The sequence below is a fragment of the Lontra canadensis genome, unplaced genomic scaffold, assembly GCF_010015895.1.
Source record: "Lontra canadensis isolate GAN:19392208 unplaced genomic scaffold, GSC_riverotter_1.0 scaffold40, whole genome shotgun sequence".
Lineage (NCBI taxonomy): Eukaryota > Metazoa > Chordata > Mammalia > Carnivora > Mustelidae > Lontra > Lontra canadensis.
The window spans coordinates 5,397,840-5,417,983 of NW_022631034.1; the positions used below are offsets into that span (position 1 = coordinate 5,397,840).

At 35.5% G+C, this 20,144-nt stretch overlaps 1 protein-coding gene across 1 annotated transcript in view; it reads right to left on the minus strand.

The window, feature by feature from the left end:
• NEGR1 (neuronal growth regulator 1) overlaps positions 1–20,144 on the minus strand; it is an 849,270-nt gene that overhangs the window by 190,846 nt on the left and 638,280 nt on the right. Inside the window, exon 5 of the mRNA XM_032870106.1 lies at positions 369–489. Within this exon, the coding sequence (XP_032725997.1) occupies positions 369–489 (121 nt within the window). The remainder of the gene's footprint in view (positions 1–368; positions 490–20,144) is intronic.

The window sequence follows — 20,144 nt, forward strand, 5'->3', positions numbered from 1 at the left end:
TTGCTTTTGGAGTGCACTCATGAAAGCTGTGCCCAAGTCCTTTAAAAGCTGGTTTCCTTCCCAAGTAAACATGGCTGCCAGCGAGAGCAATGGTGTGCTGGTTCACAAAGGAGGGGAAGAAGTGAAATGTATCAGCTGTGCAGGATTTGCAGGCATTTCTGGGATCACATAAAACCAAAGTGGACATTTCTTCTCAATGCTATTAGCTACTCATCCCTCCCGTGTGGGCCCCTTTGGTTTGCCTGCCTGCAAGGAGGCTGCTGAGAATCATTCAAGCCAGTTAAAGAAATGGCTTCAAGTAAGTATCTGAAACACAAACACATTAGCTCAAAGTGCTTGAAACACAGTAATAATCACGAAGTCCTTACTTCTTCTCTCCTTTGTACCATTCAAAGGCCGGAGGCGGCACACCTGCACCTTCGCATCTTATCAATCCACTGCGTCCTGGGGCCACGGTGCCAGATTTAATTTCCTGAATTGTAGGAGCAACTGAAAAGGAAACAAACAAAGAAACTGGTGGGTAAGTAAAACTAATCTTCAGCAGAAATATAACACACATATATTTTTATTCCTTCTATATTCAAAGCAATCGTATGCCTGATAGGCCAATGCATCACATTTTCAGTGTTTTACACTTCTAATACAAGACTAGTCATTTTCAGCTTCATTTTTCAAGTTGGACAATAGATGAATGTTCCCAAGGAGTGCAGAGTAAATGCAATACATTTTTGCCTTGCTGCCTATTGGAAAAATGGCATTGTTGAGGGGAACACTTCATCTGTACTCCAGTCAAACTACACTCCCATAATAGCTCTCATTTATTGAGTGATCACTGGAAGCCAGTCCCTGGGCTGGGTGCTTTATGTTCATGATTTCCTCATGGTAATACTCAAAGCTAGATGGTATTATCCCAATATCATAAATTGAACACTGAAGCTCAGAGAGGTTAAATAATTTATCTAAGGTCACACAGCTACTTAGCTGCAGAATTTGGGTTTAATACTGGCATATTGACTTATTAGTCTGTGTTTTCTTCTGTCTTTCCCTGTGCTTTAACACATCAGTGATTTTTTTTTTTTTTTTTGGTTGTTTCTTCTACCTAAAATGCTATTCTTTTCCATTTCCACAGATGCAGGCTTGATTAGGTGTCTTCATACTCTTTCCTGTTGCTCTGGTTGAAGATAGCTTTCCCTTCTCTGAATAGTTTATCTAAATCTCTCTCATACCATATACTTTCTATCTTGTATTGTAATTATTTATGGGTATGCCAAGCTTGCTTGTTAGCTGTCTGAAGGCAGGGTGAGTATCTCGTCCATCTTTGCATATTCAGAGATCAAAGCACACAAAATGATGCTTAAAAAACTTGTAGCATAGCCACTCCTTTACTCATCAATTAGTTGTTGAGCAATCACTATATGCTGGACATTTCTCAAGGCACAAAGCAGTCCAACTCCCTAATGTGATGAAGCTTATGTTCTAGGAGGAGGGAGGGATGTGGAGACAGACTATAAGCAGTACATAAAATAAATAAGCAATTTAAATAAATGTTAGAAGGTGACAAGAGAGATGATAAAAAAAATTAGGGCAAGATAAGAGAAATATGAGCAAGGAATAGATGGCAATTGTGTGTAGGGTGATCTGAGGAAGATTCATTAAGAAAGTGAGATTTGCATGAAGACGAGTAGTAAGTCTTTATGTAGTAAGTAGTAAGTAAGTAAGTAGTAAGTAAGTAAGACTTGTAGTAAGGCCCTAAGGCTGAGGCAAGCCTGGTTTGCTTGATAAATACCAAAGATAACCATGTGGCTGAAGCAAGAGAAAGAAGGGAGATGATCAGGAGATGGAATGTGATGGTTAATTTTCTGTCAGCCTGACTGCATTGCAGTGTCCAGGTATATATTAAGCATTACTTTTGGGTTTGTCTGGTTCTGTATGGAAATACTATTCAGATCAGTGGACTCGGGCCCTCCCATGTGGGTGCACACCCTGCAGTCCACTGAAGGCCTGAATAGAACAAAAGGCAGAGGAAGGGAGAATCCCCCACATCACCTGACTGCTTAAAGTAAAACATTGGTCTTCTGCCCTCAGACTAAGTTTTGTATCGTTGGCTCTCCTGGTTCTCGTTGGCTTTCAGACTTGGACTGAGCTATACCATGGACTTCCCTGGGTTTTCACTTGCAGACAGCAACTTGGGGATCTTCTCAGCTTGCATAATCACGTGAGCTAGTCCTCATAATATAATCTCTTTGTGTGTGTGTATATGTGTGTGTAGGTAGATATGTATAAATATGTATATTTGTATTTATCTCTCTAGACATCTAAAGATTTATAGATATATGTGTGTATATCCATATAGAAATATATCTATATAGAAATATATATATATATATATATATATATACACACACACACCCACATATATTATTGGCTCTGTTTTTCTGGAGAACTCTGACTGATGCTTGAGGCCAAAGAATGGAAGATCAGATAGGACTGTGAAGGCCATTTTAAGGACTTGGTTTTACTCTGAGTGAAATGGTGAACTACCATAGAAGAGAGATATAATCTGACTTTTATTTCAGAGGCAATTTTGGCTGCTGTGTTGAGAAAAGACAATAGTGAGGCCAGGAGGGAAGCTGAGCACTTGGAGGAAGCTGTGGTGGTTAGCAAGACAAGTGATGTTGCCAGCTCAGGTTAGGGTGGAGGCACTAGAGGCTTTGAGTCTGTTGTGAAGTTGCAGCCAACAGGATTTTCCTAGCAGATATGAAAAGAAGAGATGAGTCGTCTGGCTTCACTGGAAGGTTACAATACCAATTGCCTGAAATGGTAAGATAGTAAGTTGATGAGTTTTAGAGAGAAACATTAAGAGTTGCATGCATGGGTCGTTTTCTTTTGATAGATTTTATTTTTTAGAGTAGTTTCAGTTCACACAAAACCGAGTGGAAGGTAGAGAGTTCTCCAATATACTCCTTGCCCCAGTATATGCATGGCCTCTCTGTTATCGATAGCCCACACCACAGCAGTACATTTGTTATAGTTGAACCTGCACTGACACATCTTTATCACCTAAAACCCATAGTTTACATTAGTTTTCACTCTTGGTGTTGTATATCCTATGGGTTTAGAGGAAAGCATAATGACATATAACTATCATTATAATATCATATAAATGATTTTCACTGTCCTAAAAATCTTCTCGGCTTTGCCTCTTAATCTCTACTACCACTCCACCCCTGGAAACCGCTGAGCTTTTTATTGTTTCCAAAGTTTTGCATTTTCCAGACTCTTACATAGTTGTAATCATGGAGCATGTAACCTTTTCAGATTGACTTTTTCCCTTAGTGTTATTAGGCATTTATCGTTCCTCCATGTCCTTTCATGGCTTGATCAATTCTTTTTAGCACGGAATAATATTCCATCATCTGGAATTACCACAGTTTATTCAACCCATCCACTTATTAAGAAATATCTTGGTTGCTTCCATGTATTGGAAATTATACATGAAGCCACTGTAAATATCCATGCACAAGTTTTTGCATACATAAGTTTTAAGTTCCTTTGGTAAATACAAAGGAGTGCAATTGTTGAATCACACCATAAAGGCATGTTTAGTTTTGTAAGAAACTACCAAACTGTTTTCCAAAATGGGAGACACTTTGCATTCCTGCCAGCAATGTAAGAGAGCTCTCATTGGTCCACATCCTCGCCAGCATCTGGGGCTGCCAGTATTCCAGATTTTGGTCATTCTATTAGGTGTGTGGAGGTATCCCATTGTTTTGATTTGCATTTCATTGCTGACATATGACATGGAGCATCTTTTCATATGCTTAATTTTTTTTTATGTTTTTTTTTTTAAGATTTTATTTATTTGACAGACAGAAATCACAAGTAGACAGAGAGGCAGACAGAGAGAGAGAGGAGGAAGCAGGCTTCCCGCTGAGCAGAGAGCCCAATGCGGGGCTCGAACCCAGGACCCTGAGATCATGACCCGAGCTGAAGGCAGAGGATTTAACCCACTGAGCCACCCAGGCGCCCCTCATATGCTTAATTTTTATCTGTATATCTTTGGTGACGTATATCCTTCTGTTAATGTCTTTGGCCCATTTTTTAAATTAGGTTGTTTATATTCTTGTTGTTGAGTTTTCTTTGTATATTTTGGATAATCATCCTTTATCAGATGTGCCTTTTAAAAATACTTTTCCCCAATGTGTGGATTCTGTTTTCAGACTCTTAATAGTGTTTCACAGAGTTGAAATTTCTAATTGTAATGAACTCCAGCTTATCAGTGATTTCTTCCATGGATGGTGCATTGCTTTTGGTGTTGCAACTGTATCTGTCTATCATATCTATTTTCTAGATACACATATCTATTTTCATAAATATTTTCTTTTTCTATCACTCTTTTTAACATACTACATATTTGAAATAACACTATGAGAAAGCGTTGAACACAACAGGAACCTTGAAAATGCAAATACTAATTCATTCAGACAAATAATCTGAGTTAGTGTGCACTCTGGATATATTTTAGGTCTCTTTAGAAAGCAATAAAAAAGTACAGAGTTTAATGATTTTTCAATATGCAGTGAATATGAAAACTGTAAACACCCTTACAACAGAACATTGACCTTCCTTTTAAAAATACCCTAGGAAATTCATCATTTTCTGTTAAGGGTGATACTTCACTTTGAAATTATAGCACCTCTATTTCTCTGTGGTATTTTTATTCTTAATAGTAAAAATTCGATTTATAGTTCTAGAAAGAGCCTTGCAAAGAAATATTATTTTTATTAAAGTGCTTGCTAATAACTTGGTGAAAAACAATAAAAAGTTTTACCAAAAATATTTGAAGAAAATGTTATGAGATAATACATATGCTCATTTTATATGTATATACATAGTATATATGTAAATATGTAAATCTATTTACATATATATCTACGTGTGTATACACACACATATATATACACATTCTTGCATACAATATAAGAAATCGTTTAATAAATTTATTTATCTTTGTAAAGCAAAATTCACATCTGCCCATAAATGGCAATAGTTATACAAAAGATATCTATAAATAAAACACCACTTATTTGTCAATTACTATGATTGCTTTTTTGCTTGTGCAAGGCCCAGGTAGGACTGTATTTCCACTCTTGTTCTCAGAGGCTTTAATCTCTCTTTCTCTCCCTGTCACACTAAGAGGCCATAACCTTTTATAATACTCAACTATTATTGAAGATAAAATAACCATATGCAACAGGAGATCCATCACAAGTTTCTATTGATAACCTGGTTAGTTTAATTACTCTCTTGTTTGTCAAGGGGTCCATGACTCATTATAAACAAAACCATGAAATCCGGAACATTGCCTGAAAACCCATGCGTAATGAACCGAAATAAAATCTAATTTGTCATTAAAAGGATTTTATGCAGTTCTTTGTGCTTATGGCTCAACACTAGGTGTTTTACCATACAAGTTAAAGGGACATGATCCTGTTGTCTAGAGGTTCACAGGCTGCTCTGATGGAAACAGAAAATGGAAAGATACCTAAAATGTCATATGGACGCACAGATGAAGAATGACTCAAGAATTAACATTGTACGTAAGAAAAATGTCCTAAGAACAGTTTGTGTGTTAGAGAATTAAAGGGCTATGGGCTATGGGCAATCAATGTGGAGAGGGAAATCTGATGTAGATTTCATTTTGAGGTTAAAATTATACATTTGAGGGACACTAGGGTGGCTCAGTCAGTTAAGTGGCTGCCTTCTGCTCAGGTCATGATCCCAGGTCCAGAGATGGAGCTTTGCATCAGGCTCCCTGCTCAGTGGAGAGGCTGCTTCTCCCTCTCCCTCTGGTTCTGCCACTCTGCCTACTTTTGCTATCTCTCTGTCAAATAAATAAATAAAATCTTTAAAAAATAAAATAAATTAAATAATACACTTGAACTTGAAGGTGCTATTGATTTTTCTCAGGGACATGAAGGAGCCCTTATTCATATTATTCTCCTACTCTTAAAAATGACTGTTCAAGGGGTGTCTGGGTAGCTCAGTGGGTTAAAGCCTCTGCCTTTGGCTCAGGTCGTGATCCCAGGGTCCTGGGATCGGGTCCCACTTCCGGCTCACTGCTCGCCAGGGAGCCTGCTTCCCTCTCTATCTGCCTGCCTTTCTGCCTACTTGTGATCTCTCTGTCAAATAAACAAAAATCTTAAAAGAAAATGACTGTTCAAGAAGTGGGTTTATCCACTTACCTATTCTTCATTCCTTTATAAGAGGATGAAGAAAAGAACTCAGAAGCAGAGAGATGGGGGCAGGAGAAGCACTGTTGGGACATCCTCCTCAGTGCTCCTCCTGCCCCCATCTCTCTGCTTCTCGAGTTCTTTTTTTCAACCTCTTACCCTCATGTTCCTGGTCAATTTGTCGCGCCAGCCGTGACAAGGGACCATGTTAATGAAAAAAAAAATGATATCCCTGGCCTCATAGGTCTAACATTTTTGAGGGATGTGTAGGTATGTATGCATATATATGCATGTCCAAGAGTAAGTAAGTAAATAAATAAATAGTAAGTAAGTTTTATGAACTGAGATGGGAATTGAGCACAGTAGAAGCTAAAAGAATTCCAAGATGTATTATTTTTCTGTGGTGCAGTTATGGAGACCATAATAATATAATAATATAATATAATAACAATAAGGCAGTATTTGAGCAGAAAATTAAATGATGAGAGGAAAGAAATCATGTGGTCATCTGTAGTAAATTATTACAATAAAAGAAAACAGAAAAGTGAAAGGCCTTGAGTTGAGAGCATGCTTGAGGTGGAAACATGCTTAAAAGATTTAAGCAGCAGCAAAATGGTCGTCATGGTCTGAGAAGATGAGAGGAAGATCCAGAAGAGAAGATTGGGCAGGCAGCTGGGGCTCAATTTTTGTAGAGTGTAGTAACCCATAGTAGAGCCTTTGAATTTTGTTCTAAGGAGATGAAGTTTTGGAGATTTTAAGCAGAATGACATGGTTTGATTAACTTTTTATAAATACTCTTTGGCTGCTGAGTAGTTCATGGTCTGCAGAGAGGCAGGAGGGGAAATAGGCACAACTGCTAAGAGGCTGCTGTAGTAATTTTGAGGATGACGAGAAAGTCATTGGCCAATCCATAAAAAAGGAAAGAATTGAGAGAAAATTTAATTAAATAGATCATTGGTCACACTGGACCTGAGTCAACTCATTTTAGTTAACTGGCAGTGACAGGACATTTTTAGTGAAATTCCAAGTTTATATCATTCTGAACCCTATTGCTTTGTGTAAATAAAATAGTTATATGGTCTCAAAAATGTCTGGTTATACCAAGCAGGTTTCTTTTCTAGAGCACATCCCAGAGAGACTGTGATGGGCATGTATACCTTATGAATATTTTATAGTATAAAGCTTCTTCCAAACTTATGAGACCATGGAATAGTAGAAGGCTTGATATTGAAGTCCTGTGGACCTAATATTTATTGGAATTTAATCTGGGTGTGATGGACAGTGGCACTAGTAGATATCTAAGGTCTAGTCCACATCCTGTGTTATGTGATTCATGACTTGTCAGTTCAACGGTCAACCTTGGTTTGACAGGTTTCTATGTGCTCATGAGCTAAAATGCACTCATGAATTTTACGTTAGGAAAAGGCCATGGTTATTTGCATCATAAAGAGTAGTTGCTTATTTGCCAGAAATATATACCTCACAACAATTATGATTAAGTCTCAAACTGGAGCTATAACAAGGAATTACAAGTATGTTAATCTAAGTTGTACAAAACACTCATTTTCTACTAAAAAAATGTCCTGTGTTTTAAGAAATCATATTGAGCCATTTCTAGAAGAGACAATCAAGTGGTAAAATCTGAATGATTGCTCCCAGAACCTATTTCTTTTACCATGATATTCCATTGATCTGTGAATTTTGGCCCTGATCCAGTTGTGTAAGTTGCTTTTACAGGGAATGGGAGTGTAAAGATGGTCATCTCCATGTGTTTATGTTTCTGGAACTATTTTTTTTTCCCCCATAAAGATAATTTTTGTTTTGCTTGGATGTAACTTCTTCCAATTATACCAAAGTAGCAAAAAAAGTGTATTACTTGAGCCTCTCAAATTCATAAGTACAATGGCATCCTTTGGGATAGACTGATTTGTGTGCACTGCTGAAATTTAGGAATACTATCCTTATATCAAATTGTATATGGCTGTGAGCTGAAGCAATTGCATACTAAAATAAATAAATGTTAGGGAAATGTTACTAGACAGATGTGGGGGACAGCAAAGAACAGATGTTGGAAAAGCCAGCAGTGAAAGGGTCAAGAAGGGTATTTAACACCTGTGTGATTAGATGCTCATAAAAGAGGAGTGTTTCCTTCTCATTTACTCAGTGGGATTATTTCCATTCATTGTTTAGCCAGTCATTTCAGGATGAAGATAATTAAAGGTTCTTCATCCAAAACTCCAGGCTCTGCAGGTGCAAGCAACAGAACCTCAGCACTTGGCACCCAATAAGCCTAATCAAGATTCAAGTTTTCTTAGTTACATGACAATAGCCACAAAGACCTTCTTCCTCTCTTGTCATTCCCAGTGGGAGCTTTGGTTTTGTACAAAGCTCTATTATCAAAAAGATGAGTGAATCGAAGAATTATTTCAATAGGCTTAGTGAATTGAGGTAGTACAAATGAAACTCTACAGCTCCAAAGGCAAATTTGACACCATCCCTCTCTCCCAAATGATGGACAATGATAAAGGAGCCATATTAAATAGTTACAAGGATAAAGAAAAGTGAGCAGTAGTAAAGAGAAGTAAATCATGAGGAAATCTGTCCTACAGAAGTTCTGTAGGAAAACACTGTGGTAAATAAGCATGTTGACCTTGGTCTAAATCATAGAACTTGTGAGCTACACCAAAGAAGCCTCAGTCAGATAAACCGTCTTTGAAAAAAATTTAAGTTTTCCAGTACCTACTAGAAAACACATCATATAGGAAGTGCTCAATACACAATTGTTACAAATGAGGATGATGATAGTTGAAAATTTCTTCTTTGAAGATAGGTTGCACCTTAGGGTAAGGAATAATGACAATAATTCAAAGGCTGTCATAGATCTTACTGATGTGGATCACAAGGTCAGTAAACCCTTTCCATGAAGCAATTGTGTCCTTGCCTTATGGACTAATTCGATCTTAAAGAAAGCTGAAAACTCCATGTTATTGCTAAGAGAATTTTTTTTAAATAATTTACCTAGTCAGGTTTTTTTTTTAAATCAAATTGATAAAAATAAGACAGTTTGTAAGGTACCTCCAGCTTCCCCAAAACCTTAAACATTTACACAGTCACAAAATAGTGCGGTGAAAGGCTTCTCTTTACAGCCCAAACAAAAGTGGTTGTAACATTCACTATCTGAGTTACTTAACTCTTCTAAACCCCAGTTTTCTCATCCATAAAATAAATAGTGCCTACTTCATAGGACTGCTGTATGGACAACATAAAACACTTTATGGAGGCCCAGAAATAAACCCACAATATAGGGTCAATTTATCTTCAACAAAGAAGGCAAGAATATGTACTGGGAAAAAGTCTCTTCAAAGTGTTGGGAAAATTGGATGGCTATATGCAAAAGAATGAAACTGGAACACTCTTATACCATACACAAAAATAAACTGAAAATGGATAAAGAATCTAATGTGGGATCTGAAAGCATAAAAATCCTGGAAGAGAGCACAGGCAGTAATTTCTCTGATACTGGCCATAATAGCATCTTTCTAGATATGTCTACCAAGGCAAGGGAAACATAAGGAAAAATAAACTATCAGGATTAAATAAAAAGCTTCTAAATAGCAAAGGAAATGACCAACCAAACTAAAAGACCACCTACTGAAAGGAAGGAGATATTTGCAAGTGACATCTGATAAAGGGTCAGTATCCAAAATATATAAAGAATTTATACAGCTGAACAACCCAAACCCAAATAATCCAAGCAAAAGCTGGGCAGAAGGCATGAAGAGATATTTACAAAGAAGACATACAGATGGTCAACAGACGCAATAATGCTATATATTAACTACACTGGAATTAAAAACAAAAAAACAAAAACAAATTTCATGGAAAGTGTTGGCTTAGTGCTTTGCACTGAATTAGCAGTCAATAAAAATATTAGCTATTATTAAACAGACATTATTACTGGTGAATAGGATATCACAGTTACGCTCCCTTTAAGAACATGAGATCATAAGGTATGGATAGAAAAGGAACTGATTTTTTAAAAATTCATTGTCTTGGTATAACAAGCATGTCATTAATTTAATTAAAAGCTGTATCAGTATAAATTTTTACTTTCCCAGAATTCCATGCATACCTTGCTTTTTAACTACAGTTAACCAAAAAAATCTTCTCTGAAAGACATTTGTAGGAGACCTTGTCTAATTTCTCAATGACCAAAAAGAGGCTTGGATTCAATAATGTGATAGAACATCAAAAGTGTATGGAACACAAAGGTGTTCTTTCTAGAAAGATATGCAGTTGTGGACATTCTTTATGTGTTAGAGCATATAAAAGATCAATGTATCGATTCAGTTAAGCTTATGATGATATCATTTTCTTTCACATGAAAGACAATGAAAAGTGGAATTTCACATTAAATTCACATGAATTTCACATGAAATTGACTTCAGTGGTTTTATTAAAGGCTCAATATCCATCTTAGTGTACTAAGCTGTGATCTCTGATTCCCTTATGTTTGCACAGGTGCATAAAAGACAAAATATTTTGTGAAAAATTCCAGAGCTAAGACATATAACCGCATATTAAGTCTGATTTTAGGGGCATTGGTGAAGGCCTTTGCATTGTCCCCTAAACACTTAAAGAAAAATCTATGCATTGCTTTAAAACTACAACATAAAGGATTCTTTTCCTAAACTCATGGTTTAATGCTATGATAATATTTAACCTTTTAAGGGAGGTTAAATATACTTATGCTTTCATTAGTCATTTACATTGTGGTGTGAATGACGTGATATCATCTTGATTATGAGTGTACATCTGTTAGAGGCCACTGAAGGATAGATGGTTGGGTTATCTGTGACTCATGTTAAAGCACATAAAAGGACAGTAGGGAGATAAAGGGTTATATATGTAATGAGGAGTTTGCTGGTACTTAGGCAGAATTCATTCATATCATGCTTTTGGCAAGGGTCAGCAGTAGTGAGATTACAGCTTGAAGTAGCTGTCCCCTTAGAGTCAGCAATGCTCATTTCAGTGATGCATCCACGGTAAAATATGTCTGTCTGAGATTTATTGGGCCACCAGCTGTATCAATATGAATTAAATGGTTCACTGTTTTCCTAGCTGTTCACCAAACTTTCTTTCTTTAGACTTTATTCATGATTTGATCTCTTCTCTGTTGTCAGTCATGCTGAAATTATAGCTGAATGTGATTGATTTGGATACAGTGGACAAGTGTGCAAGGATTTTGAAGCTGGGACTCTCCAAAGGCATCTCTATTCTCAATGCATGCAGTCTTGCAACACACGTTGTGCATCAGAACAAACTTTCTGAGTCCCTAAATGTTTGCATGCATTCTTTTCATGTTGAAGTGACTATGAATTTCCTGATATAAAAATTATTTTTTAAGGAATCCCTCCAAATAAAGATTAGAAGAGTTCAGATTTCTCTTTAGATTGCTTATAAAACATGAAAATATTCTTGAGAATCTTTTTCTCATGGGGAAATCCTCCTAGCTATATTAATCAGTCAAGATAGATCACAAGCAGGCAGAGAGGCAGGCAGAGAGAGAGGAGGAAGCAGGCTCCCCGCTGAGCAGAGAGCCCGATGCGGGGCTCGATCCCAGGACCCTGAGATCATGACCTGAGCCGAAGGCAGCGGCTTAACCCACTGAGCCACCCAGGCGCCCCCATGGTACATTTTCAAAGATTAGAATTGATCTGTCAGAATACAAATAAACTAGACATATAAATTTAAGATTTTTTTTGCAGTCAATCAATGTAAAAAATGATACCAATAAAGATGTACTCAGTAATAGATGGGAAAATATTTGTGGAATTTTTCCTCAGGCTAATTCTCACCAGATCAAGTTTTCCTCTGACTTCACGGCCAGGTTCCTCCAAGGACCTACTAGTAAACCCAAAGGCACCAGGGAGCCTTGGGCTGGTATGACTTCTGCCCTATGCCAAATAATCACTGAATCAGATTTCTTAGTTGACTAAATGGTTTATTATTTCTTCTTGTTTCTGTGGCCTTCAATAATCTTAAAATAGCACATTTAAAAAGTTGATTAAAATTCTGTTATGAAAATTATTTAATTTTGAAAAATGAATAATTCATATTGCTAATATATTCCAAAGAATTACTTTCCAAACACACTGTCTTGAGGAAGAGAAAAGAAAGGCCTTGAGTAGCTAGAAAAAAAAGGGAAATTAAGAAAAAAAAATTGAATATAGAAATATAGTTGTAAACTACCTTTTCTTTTTGCCCACTGCCCTCAAACGCATGAAGGTAAATGTTAGAAGTCTAGTAAGACTATAGGAAATGTATTAAGTAATTGACATTTTTTAAGACTTATATGCACAGATTTCCTAGTAAGAAAATGAACGTTAAGCTGAACCATTTCTACTTCTCCATTTATTTTGAGGTGGCAATCAGCTGTGGGCTCAGACCTGCATCCTGGAGTTTGTAATGTTACAGAATTTCTATATGGTTCAAAGACTAAAGCAACAGAGGTCATGACTGTGAAACAGATGTGCTTTATCCATCGACTTTCTCTGAACTTATGAACAAGGAGAAAAACAATATAGCAGGAAGTGATACTAGTTGTAGAATCGAGAGGTAATTTTTCTTCCCATCTGAAAAACAGTTTTAGATACTTCTATTTATGGAGAAAGAAAGCTAAATCAGAGCAAACACAGTAAGTAGTAACTAAGAGCCAAAGAATAAGAAGACATAAGTAGGAGAGACATTTACCTACAAATAATATATCTTAGAGAAATAAAAAGATGTTGAAGGAGGCATGGCAGGAAAAACTGTAATTTTCAGAAACAATAGTATAGGTGTATTTGAAACTAAGAATGTTTAACAAGGGAAAAAATGTCATTCTTCCTAAAATGATTAAATAAAACGTGGTATGAGAAAACTCTGCCTAACAGCAAAAGTAATTTGACAACTGAAGGGTGTGTCAGGAAAGGGAAAGTCTGACAGACAAATAAGAAATTCCATGTCAGCAAGAGTAGCACATAAATAAATTATTAGAGAAAATGTTTAGGCTCTTTCCTCTTCTGCTCAGAAATATATATATGCGTAAAATGCAGCTGATACCCTCCTTATAATCTCAATCTTATTTACTGCCTCTTACATCAAAATCACTAGATTTCTCACTATTTATTGCTTTCATCCTGCGAAGCTTATCTGTGCATTTGATGAACAGTTACTATTGCCATTTCATCAATGTCATTACAAAACATTTCTAAGTCTTGAGAGACTGTAATCTTGTAGAGTCTGCCTTTAAAATGCATCTTATCACTCCTTACCACCTCATAACTATCATGCTGGTGCAAGCCAGCATTGCCTCTCACTTGAAATATTGGAAGTTTCCTAACTGGTCTGCCTGCTTCTGTTCTTGCTCTCTATACTGGCTATTCTCAAGGTAGCAGCCATAGTGTTCCTTTTTCTTTTCTTTTTCTTTCTTTCTTTCTTTCTTTCTTTCTTTCTTTCTTTCTTTCTTTCTTTCTTTCTTTCTTTTTTTCTGGATCTATTTTTTAAATTTAATTTAATTTTTTCTTAATTTATTTTTTCAGTGTTCCGAGATTCACTGTATATGCACCACCCCCAGTGCTCCATGCAACATGTGCCCTCCTTAATACCTACCACCAGGCTCACCGAACCTCCTCTCCCCCGCAAAACCCTCAGTTTGTTTCTCAGAGTCCACAGTCTCTCATGTTTCATCTCCCCCTCCGATTTATCCCAATTCACTTTCCTTTCCATCTCCTAATATCCTCCATGTTATTCCTTATGCTCCACAAGTAAGTGAAACCATATGACAATTGACTTTCTCTGCTTGACTTATTTCACTCAGCATAATCTCCTCCAGTCCTGTCCATGTTGATACAAAAGTTGGGAATTCATCCTTTCTGATGGCTGCGTAATATTCCATTGTATAGCCATATTGTTTTTATTAAAATAAGTTAAATCCTCATTCTTGCTTCTCCACAACCACATTCCCTTTTCATTCAGAATACAAGTCAAATTCATTTCAAATTCATAGGGTCCACAAAACCCTAAACAATCTGACTCTCCTGCTTTCTCTCTGACCATGTTTCTGTTCAACTGTCTTTCTTGCCCAATCTTCTCTGGCCACACTGAACTACCTGATATTCATGGAACACACACCAAGAATGTCCCTTGCTAGGTTCTCTATACTTGGTACATCTTCAATCTAAAATATGCAACCTTCAGATATCTTCATTTCTTGCTGGCATCCACATTGTCTCCAGTTTGTGCTCCAACTCCACCATACTGAAGAGGACTTCCCTGTCCCTCTATATAAAATAATATTACTATTCTCTTACCATACGACTCCTTTCTTAGCCAACTTCATTGTTCTCTGTACCAACAATTTCCATCTGACATAGTATATATTTACTTTTTTATTTGCTATTGTCTTTTTCTCCTCCCTGAAAAGTATAGTTCATGAGGAAACAGTCTTGTTTTGTTCAATGATGTGTCCTGGACTAGAGCCGAGAACATAGTAGGCACTCAATAAAAAATGCAAGATATATTATTGTTGAATGAATAAAAACTAAAACAATCATTCAATTCTCTGTACAAAAATGTGGCATATCTTGTTGTAAGCTGAGGCAGATGTCATAGTGTCATTTCTCTTTGCTGAGTAGAAAATTTCTGTAGCATTAATATTTGTATGTTTAAAATCTCTAATATTGTATGCCTGTAAAATGAATAATATAATGCCTGCAAAAATATCACCTTAATGTTTTTGGTATGTTTTGCTGTATAATAATACCTTAGGTTTTTTCATCCCTTCAAACTGAATTAGATCAATATATATCTATGTGTGTATATATATATATAAAATATATCTTAATATATAATAAATAATTTTATATACTTCTATAGTATATATAAATATGTGCTATATTATATAAGCAATTAAATTTAATGTATTCTTTAGAGTACTTAGATATGATTTATAATAAATCATCTGAAATTAAGTGGTTAATTTTAGTGTTTCATTTTTATATATTATGCCGTATCACATGTAACACTATATAACTCAGCACTAAAATAAAATATAGCCAGGCACTGAGTTGTAGAAAAAATTCAAGCAGTATTTCCATCACATCCTTCAATATACTTTAGTTCAAAAAGCTATCACAGGCAAACTTTAGGCTTATTCCCTGTTTTACTTAGTCATTGCCACAATAATACTGTGTAGGAAATAACCACTACAACTTGGTGAAAGATATCAATGTCGATTTCTCACTTATGTGTCTTACTCTCTGTCATATCTAATGCCCGTTAGTCAAAGCTGTCATCTAGTCAACTGTGTCATCAATGGGGCTAGGAAATATCCTACACACATTTGGAGGGTGATGGGAGATACTTTTGTCAAGAAATTATCCAGACCATTACTTGTAGGTAGAATTTTCCAAAGGCATTCAGGCTCAAAGTCTCTTCCATAGCAAAGCCAAAGAGAGCTCCATGGGTCTGCCTTGAAAAGGAAAGTATGTTTCATTTTCTGCTAAGGAAAGGAGTTTTCTGAAAGGAATTGTGGATTTCAGAGGTGATTTAATGTGAGGGATTTGGACGGAAGATCTACTGCAGAGAACAGAACTGCCATGGAAACCAAAAGGATAGCAAGTACTATGCAAACCAAGTACTGTGGAAAGGTAGCATGTCAGGAAGGGGTTATTAGAGCACCCAGAAAGGTTGCTATAAGGAACCCATCCTAGGAATACTCCCCACTTCTTCAGCTGCCATAAATGAGATGCATTTGAGAACTGGGAGATATTTTTCCACGTTCATATGCCATCTACTGATTCAATATTTATTCTGAGTTATTGTCTCTTCTCTTACTCATGAATTTACTCAGTGCTGTTGGTCAAGGATATATTAAAATGGTTCTTAGAGAACCTCAGGGATTAGAGAACCCTAAGAGTTCTGAGAACTCTAAGTTTAGAGAACCTTAGGAACTGACTAATAATGTGTCAGAAACTTTTGCGTTTCTCTAAGACCTAGCCCAGTAGGAGGAAAATGGCAGACACTTCAAAAATGTTCACTGAATAAATGAATGGAATGAATGAATGAGCTCTATAAGATACTGTGATTCTATGATCTTACTAAAATTTATACTCCAGGATTCTTCAACTTAGTATAGTTAAATTCTAACTAGTTACCTTTAGTGTTAATAAGTTTATTAGGTTCATGTAACACATAACTTAAAGACATTCATACTATATGGCCAAATGTTGGTATCAATGGCATTTCCTAATAATGTACATTTGTTAAAGAATTTTTTAATTGGGGCGCCTGGGTGGCTCAGTGGGTTAAACCCTCTGCCTTCAGCTCAGGTCATGATCTCAGGGTCCTGGGATCGAGCCCCACATCGGGCTCTGTGCTCAGCAGGGAGCCTGCTTCCCCCTCTCTCTCTCTCTGCCTGCCTCTCTGCCTACTTGTGATCTCTCTCTCTCTCTGGCAAATAAATAAAATCTTTAAAAAAAAAAGAATTTTTTAATTAATTTTTAGTGGGGAGGGATATGGAACAAGCAGAATTTCTGGGCATATTTGACCCAAAATTTAATCTAAAGCTAATAATTTCTCTGAAAAAGTAGTACATTCTTGACATAATGGGCTCTATTTTGATCAAATAAATGGATATGCTTGCTAAGGAAAGGAGTATTTATTTTAACTAGAAATCTTCCGTATTAGTTGAATCTGAAACATATATATATAAGCCCAAGCAATTTATTTACTTTGTAATGAAGTTGCAAGATCTGAGTACAGTCCCTCCTTATTCACATTTCACAACTTCAAGTGGATGCCCGAAACCTTGGAATGTATAGAACCCCACGTAGACTGTGTTTTTCCCATAAATATATACCTATAATAGAGTTTAAGAATTAAACGGTAAATGATTAATGACAATACCTAACAATAAAATAAAACAATTATAACAATATACTGTAATAAAAGTTACATGAATAAGTCTCTCTCTCTCAAAATACCTTATCATCCTGTACTCACCATTATTCTTCCTGTAATGATGTGAGTGATAAAGTGCCTATATGATTAGATGAAGTGAGGTGAATGATGTGGGTAATGTGATCTAGTGTTAGGGTACTAAGACCTTCTGACTGTATGTCAGGAGGAAGATCATGTACTTCCAGACCATGGCTGACCATGTGTAACTGAAACCCTGAAAATTAAACTGCAGATAAAAGAGGACTATTGTATATGGTAGAAAGTTGACCTCTGTATATCGGACATACTGGACACTGTTTATATGTTTGTTTATAAAACACATAAGGCAGACAGTTTTCAGAACAATGTGCTACTTCTTTGTCATTTTTAGTTAAATGCTCAGTTTAGTATTTCGGCCTGAATTTGAGTTCACTATTTTTTAAAATGGAAATTCACAGCTGGAGGTGAGTATGATTATGTAAAAAGTGTAAAGATTGGTCAAGATAATGCTTCCCATTGAGTCTATTATCTTCAAGATCTTTCCAGTCAGTGTGTTCCACCATGTGCCCCATGAAATAATGGCCCATCATGGTTTTTACGATTTTCTTACTCAAGTAATCCTATGAGGTGGCTTTATAATAGCATCAAATAAAACTATTTCAATGTTGTTTTGTGGTGTGTGCATCTGTGTGTGTGTGTATGTGTGTGTGTGGTGTGCATTATCTCTGTTTCTTCCAAAATGGAAATAAGTCTGTATTTGGTAACTGAACCAAATGTTTCTAGGGCATTTTAAATGCATAATTCATAAAAACCAAAAATGGTAAAACAATGCACAGACTCTACTAGCATTAATTTAGCTATGGAAAATATGCAAAAACACTAGGTAGAGCAGGTTTTGTCTTAACATTTTAATGAGCTTTGGGACTTTCATGCATATTAGTTATGTTGCCCTAATTACTCATTATAATTCTAATGTGCATTTTATATTTAATTACAATGCTTATAAAGATTTGGTATGGACAGTAAATTATTATAACTAGCATGTGCATAATGATTATGAACTGAATTTATTAACTTTTATACCAGCATTTAGTGTTGGTAACTTTCATTTTCACCTTGGTGATTAACCACATTGTCTGATTAAACAAATATTTGTGTGGAATTAATTGTAAATGACAAAGAGCAGTGCCCACTTTTTTGCTTTTTGCCAATTTTCATCCAATTTTATTTTTAGTTTTCCTAGCTTATTTCATTGCTAGACAAGCTCATTTTAAAATGTTAAAATAAGTATAATTATTTTTTCTTAATTACTTAAAAGATTTTAGGCCTGTTAAGGCATTTCATCAGGGAGCCCAATGACAGATGATTAGAAGGTGTCTTTAGGGTAGGTAAAGCGAAGTGTTTTTTCTGAGATCTTAGCTCATACATATCTTAAATGTAAAGGTATCCATTTAAAAAAATAGTAATTCTCACATTTTGTAAACATCAAGAATGGCTGTCTTCAATCAACAAGAATTTCTCTTCCCATTTGGCAAAATGCATTTCCACAAATCTTAGATGTTAATTCTTTGCCAAATTGTTCATATTAAAAAAAAAAAACCACACACATCAGCTCCAGATTCATTTTCCATCCTTGAAATTTAGTAGAGGGCTCTGTATCAAGTGGGCAATCAATACATGTTAATTGATAATTAGGATGATAATCAGGTTTTCTTGTAAAAATTCACGTTCACGTAGAGGGAAATAAAAATAACAAAACTTGAATGTGAATGAAATTATAACTTTATCAGATGAAGTCTGTATTTTTGGGCTCCAGATAGTCTTATTCCTAATCCGTAATATTTACTTTCAAAGAACAAAGGAGGGCAGGAAAGACAAAGATGAGACAAGAATTAGTGAGGAGGTTTTTATCTGAAAAATTCCTTTATATAGTGTAGCAGTGAAGAGCTTTGTATTAAGAATTCATTTAGGATCTTAGTTTAGGACCAATTACTAGTTGTGGGATGCTAGGCAAATATAACAGTTTAAAACTTAAACTCCTTCCTCTGTAATACAGGGATGACACAGTCTACCTCTAAGACTTGTGGCAATTCAATGAAGAGGTTGTGTCTAAAGAAAGAATACAAGGAAGGTCTGGCATATAATAAATATTTGAAAATTTGAAAATGTGAGTGTTATCACACAAATGTTACTGCCACCCTGATTCAAAGTGATTGTTTTGCAGAGCAATGTATATAGCTGACATTCATCTTCCTGAAACCCTCCAGTATCATTTATTCACTGACAAATGTGCTTTGTCTGTATGTATATATATATAATTACGTAGGCATACATGTATTAGATATTCATTTATATATAGGTATGTAATTATATATATTTGCATAGATTTTTTAATTAAAAACCATTAATTTATTATCAGTTGACCACTTAGGAAATAGAGATAATAATCTCATATACCACTCCATTGTTTACTATGTACTGGAATTGCTAGTTCACTCTTTGAATTACTGTTATGAAAATAATCATCTATAAATTTGTATGATACTTATTTACATATATTAATTGACATCATTGCATTTCTATAAGTATTATTAATAATAAAGTCATTGTATTCTTTTATGCAGATTATAATATACAATTATATACAGAAATATATACATACAACGATGTAGTAATATAGTCTATCCTTATTTAAAAAGTAATGTTATTATCTCCTTTAGTATGTTGTAGTCTCAAAGGTAGAATTTATTCCTTAGTTACCTTTTTTTCTATAAATAGCAAATATTTATTGAGTATTTATTGCATGTCAGATACTATGTTATGGTCTTAGCAGCTAGAACTATGCCTTACACATAATAAATCTTTGTAATCTGAGAGAATAGATGAGTGAATTATAGTTTGCCTACTGTATCATCTATTGATCTATGG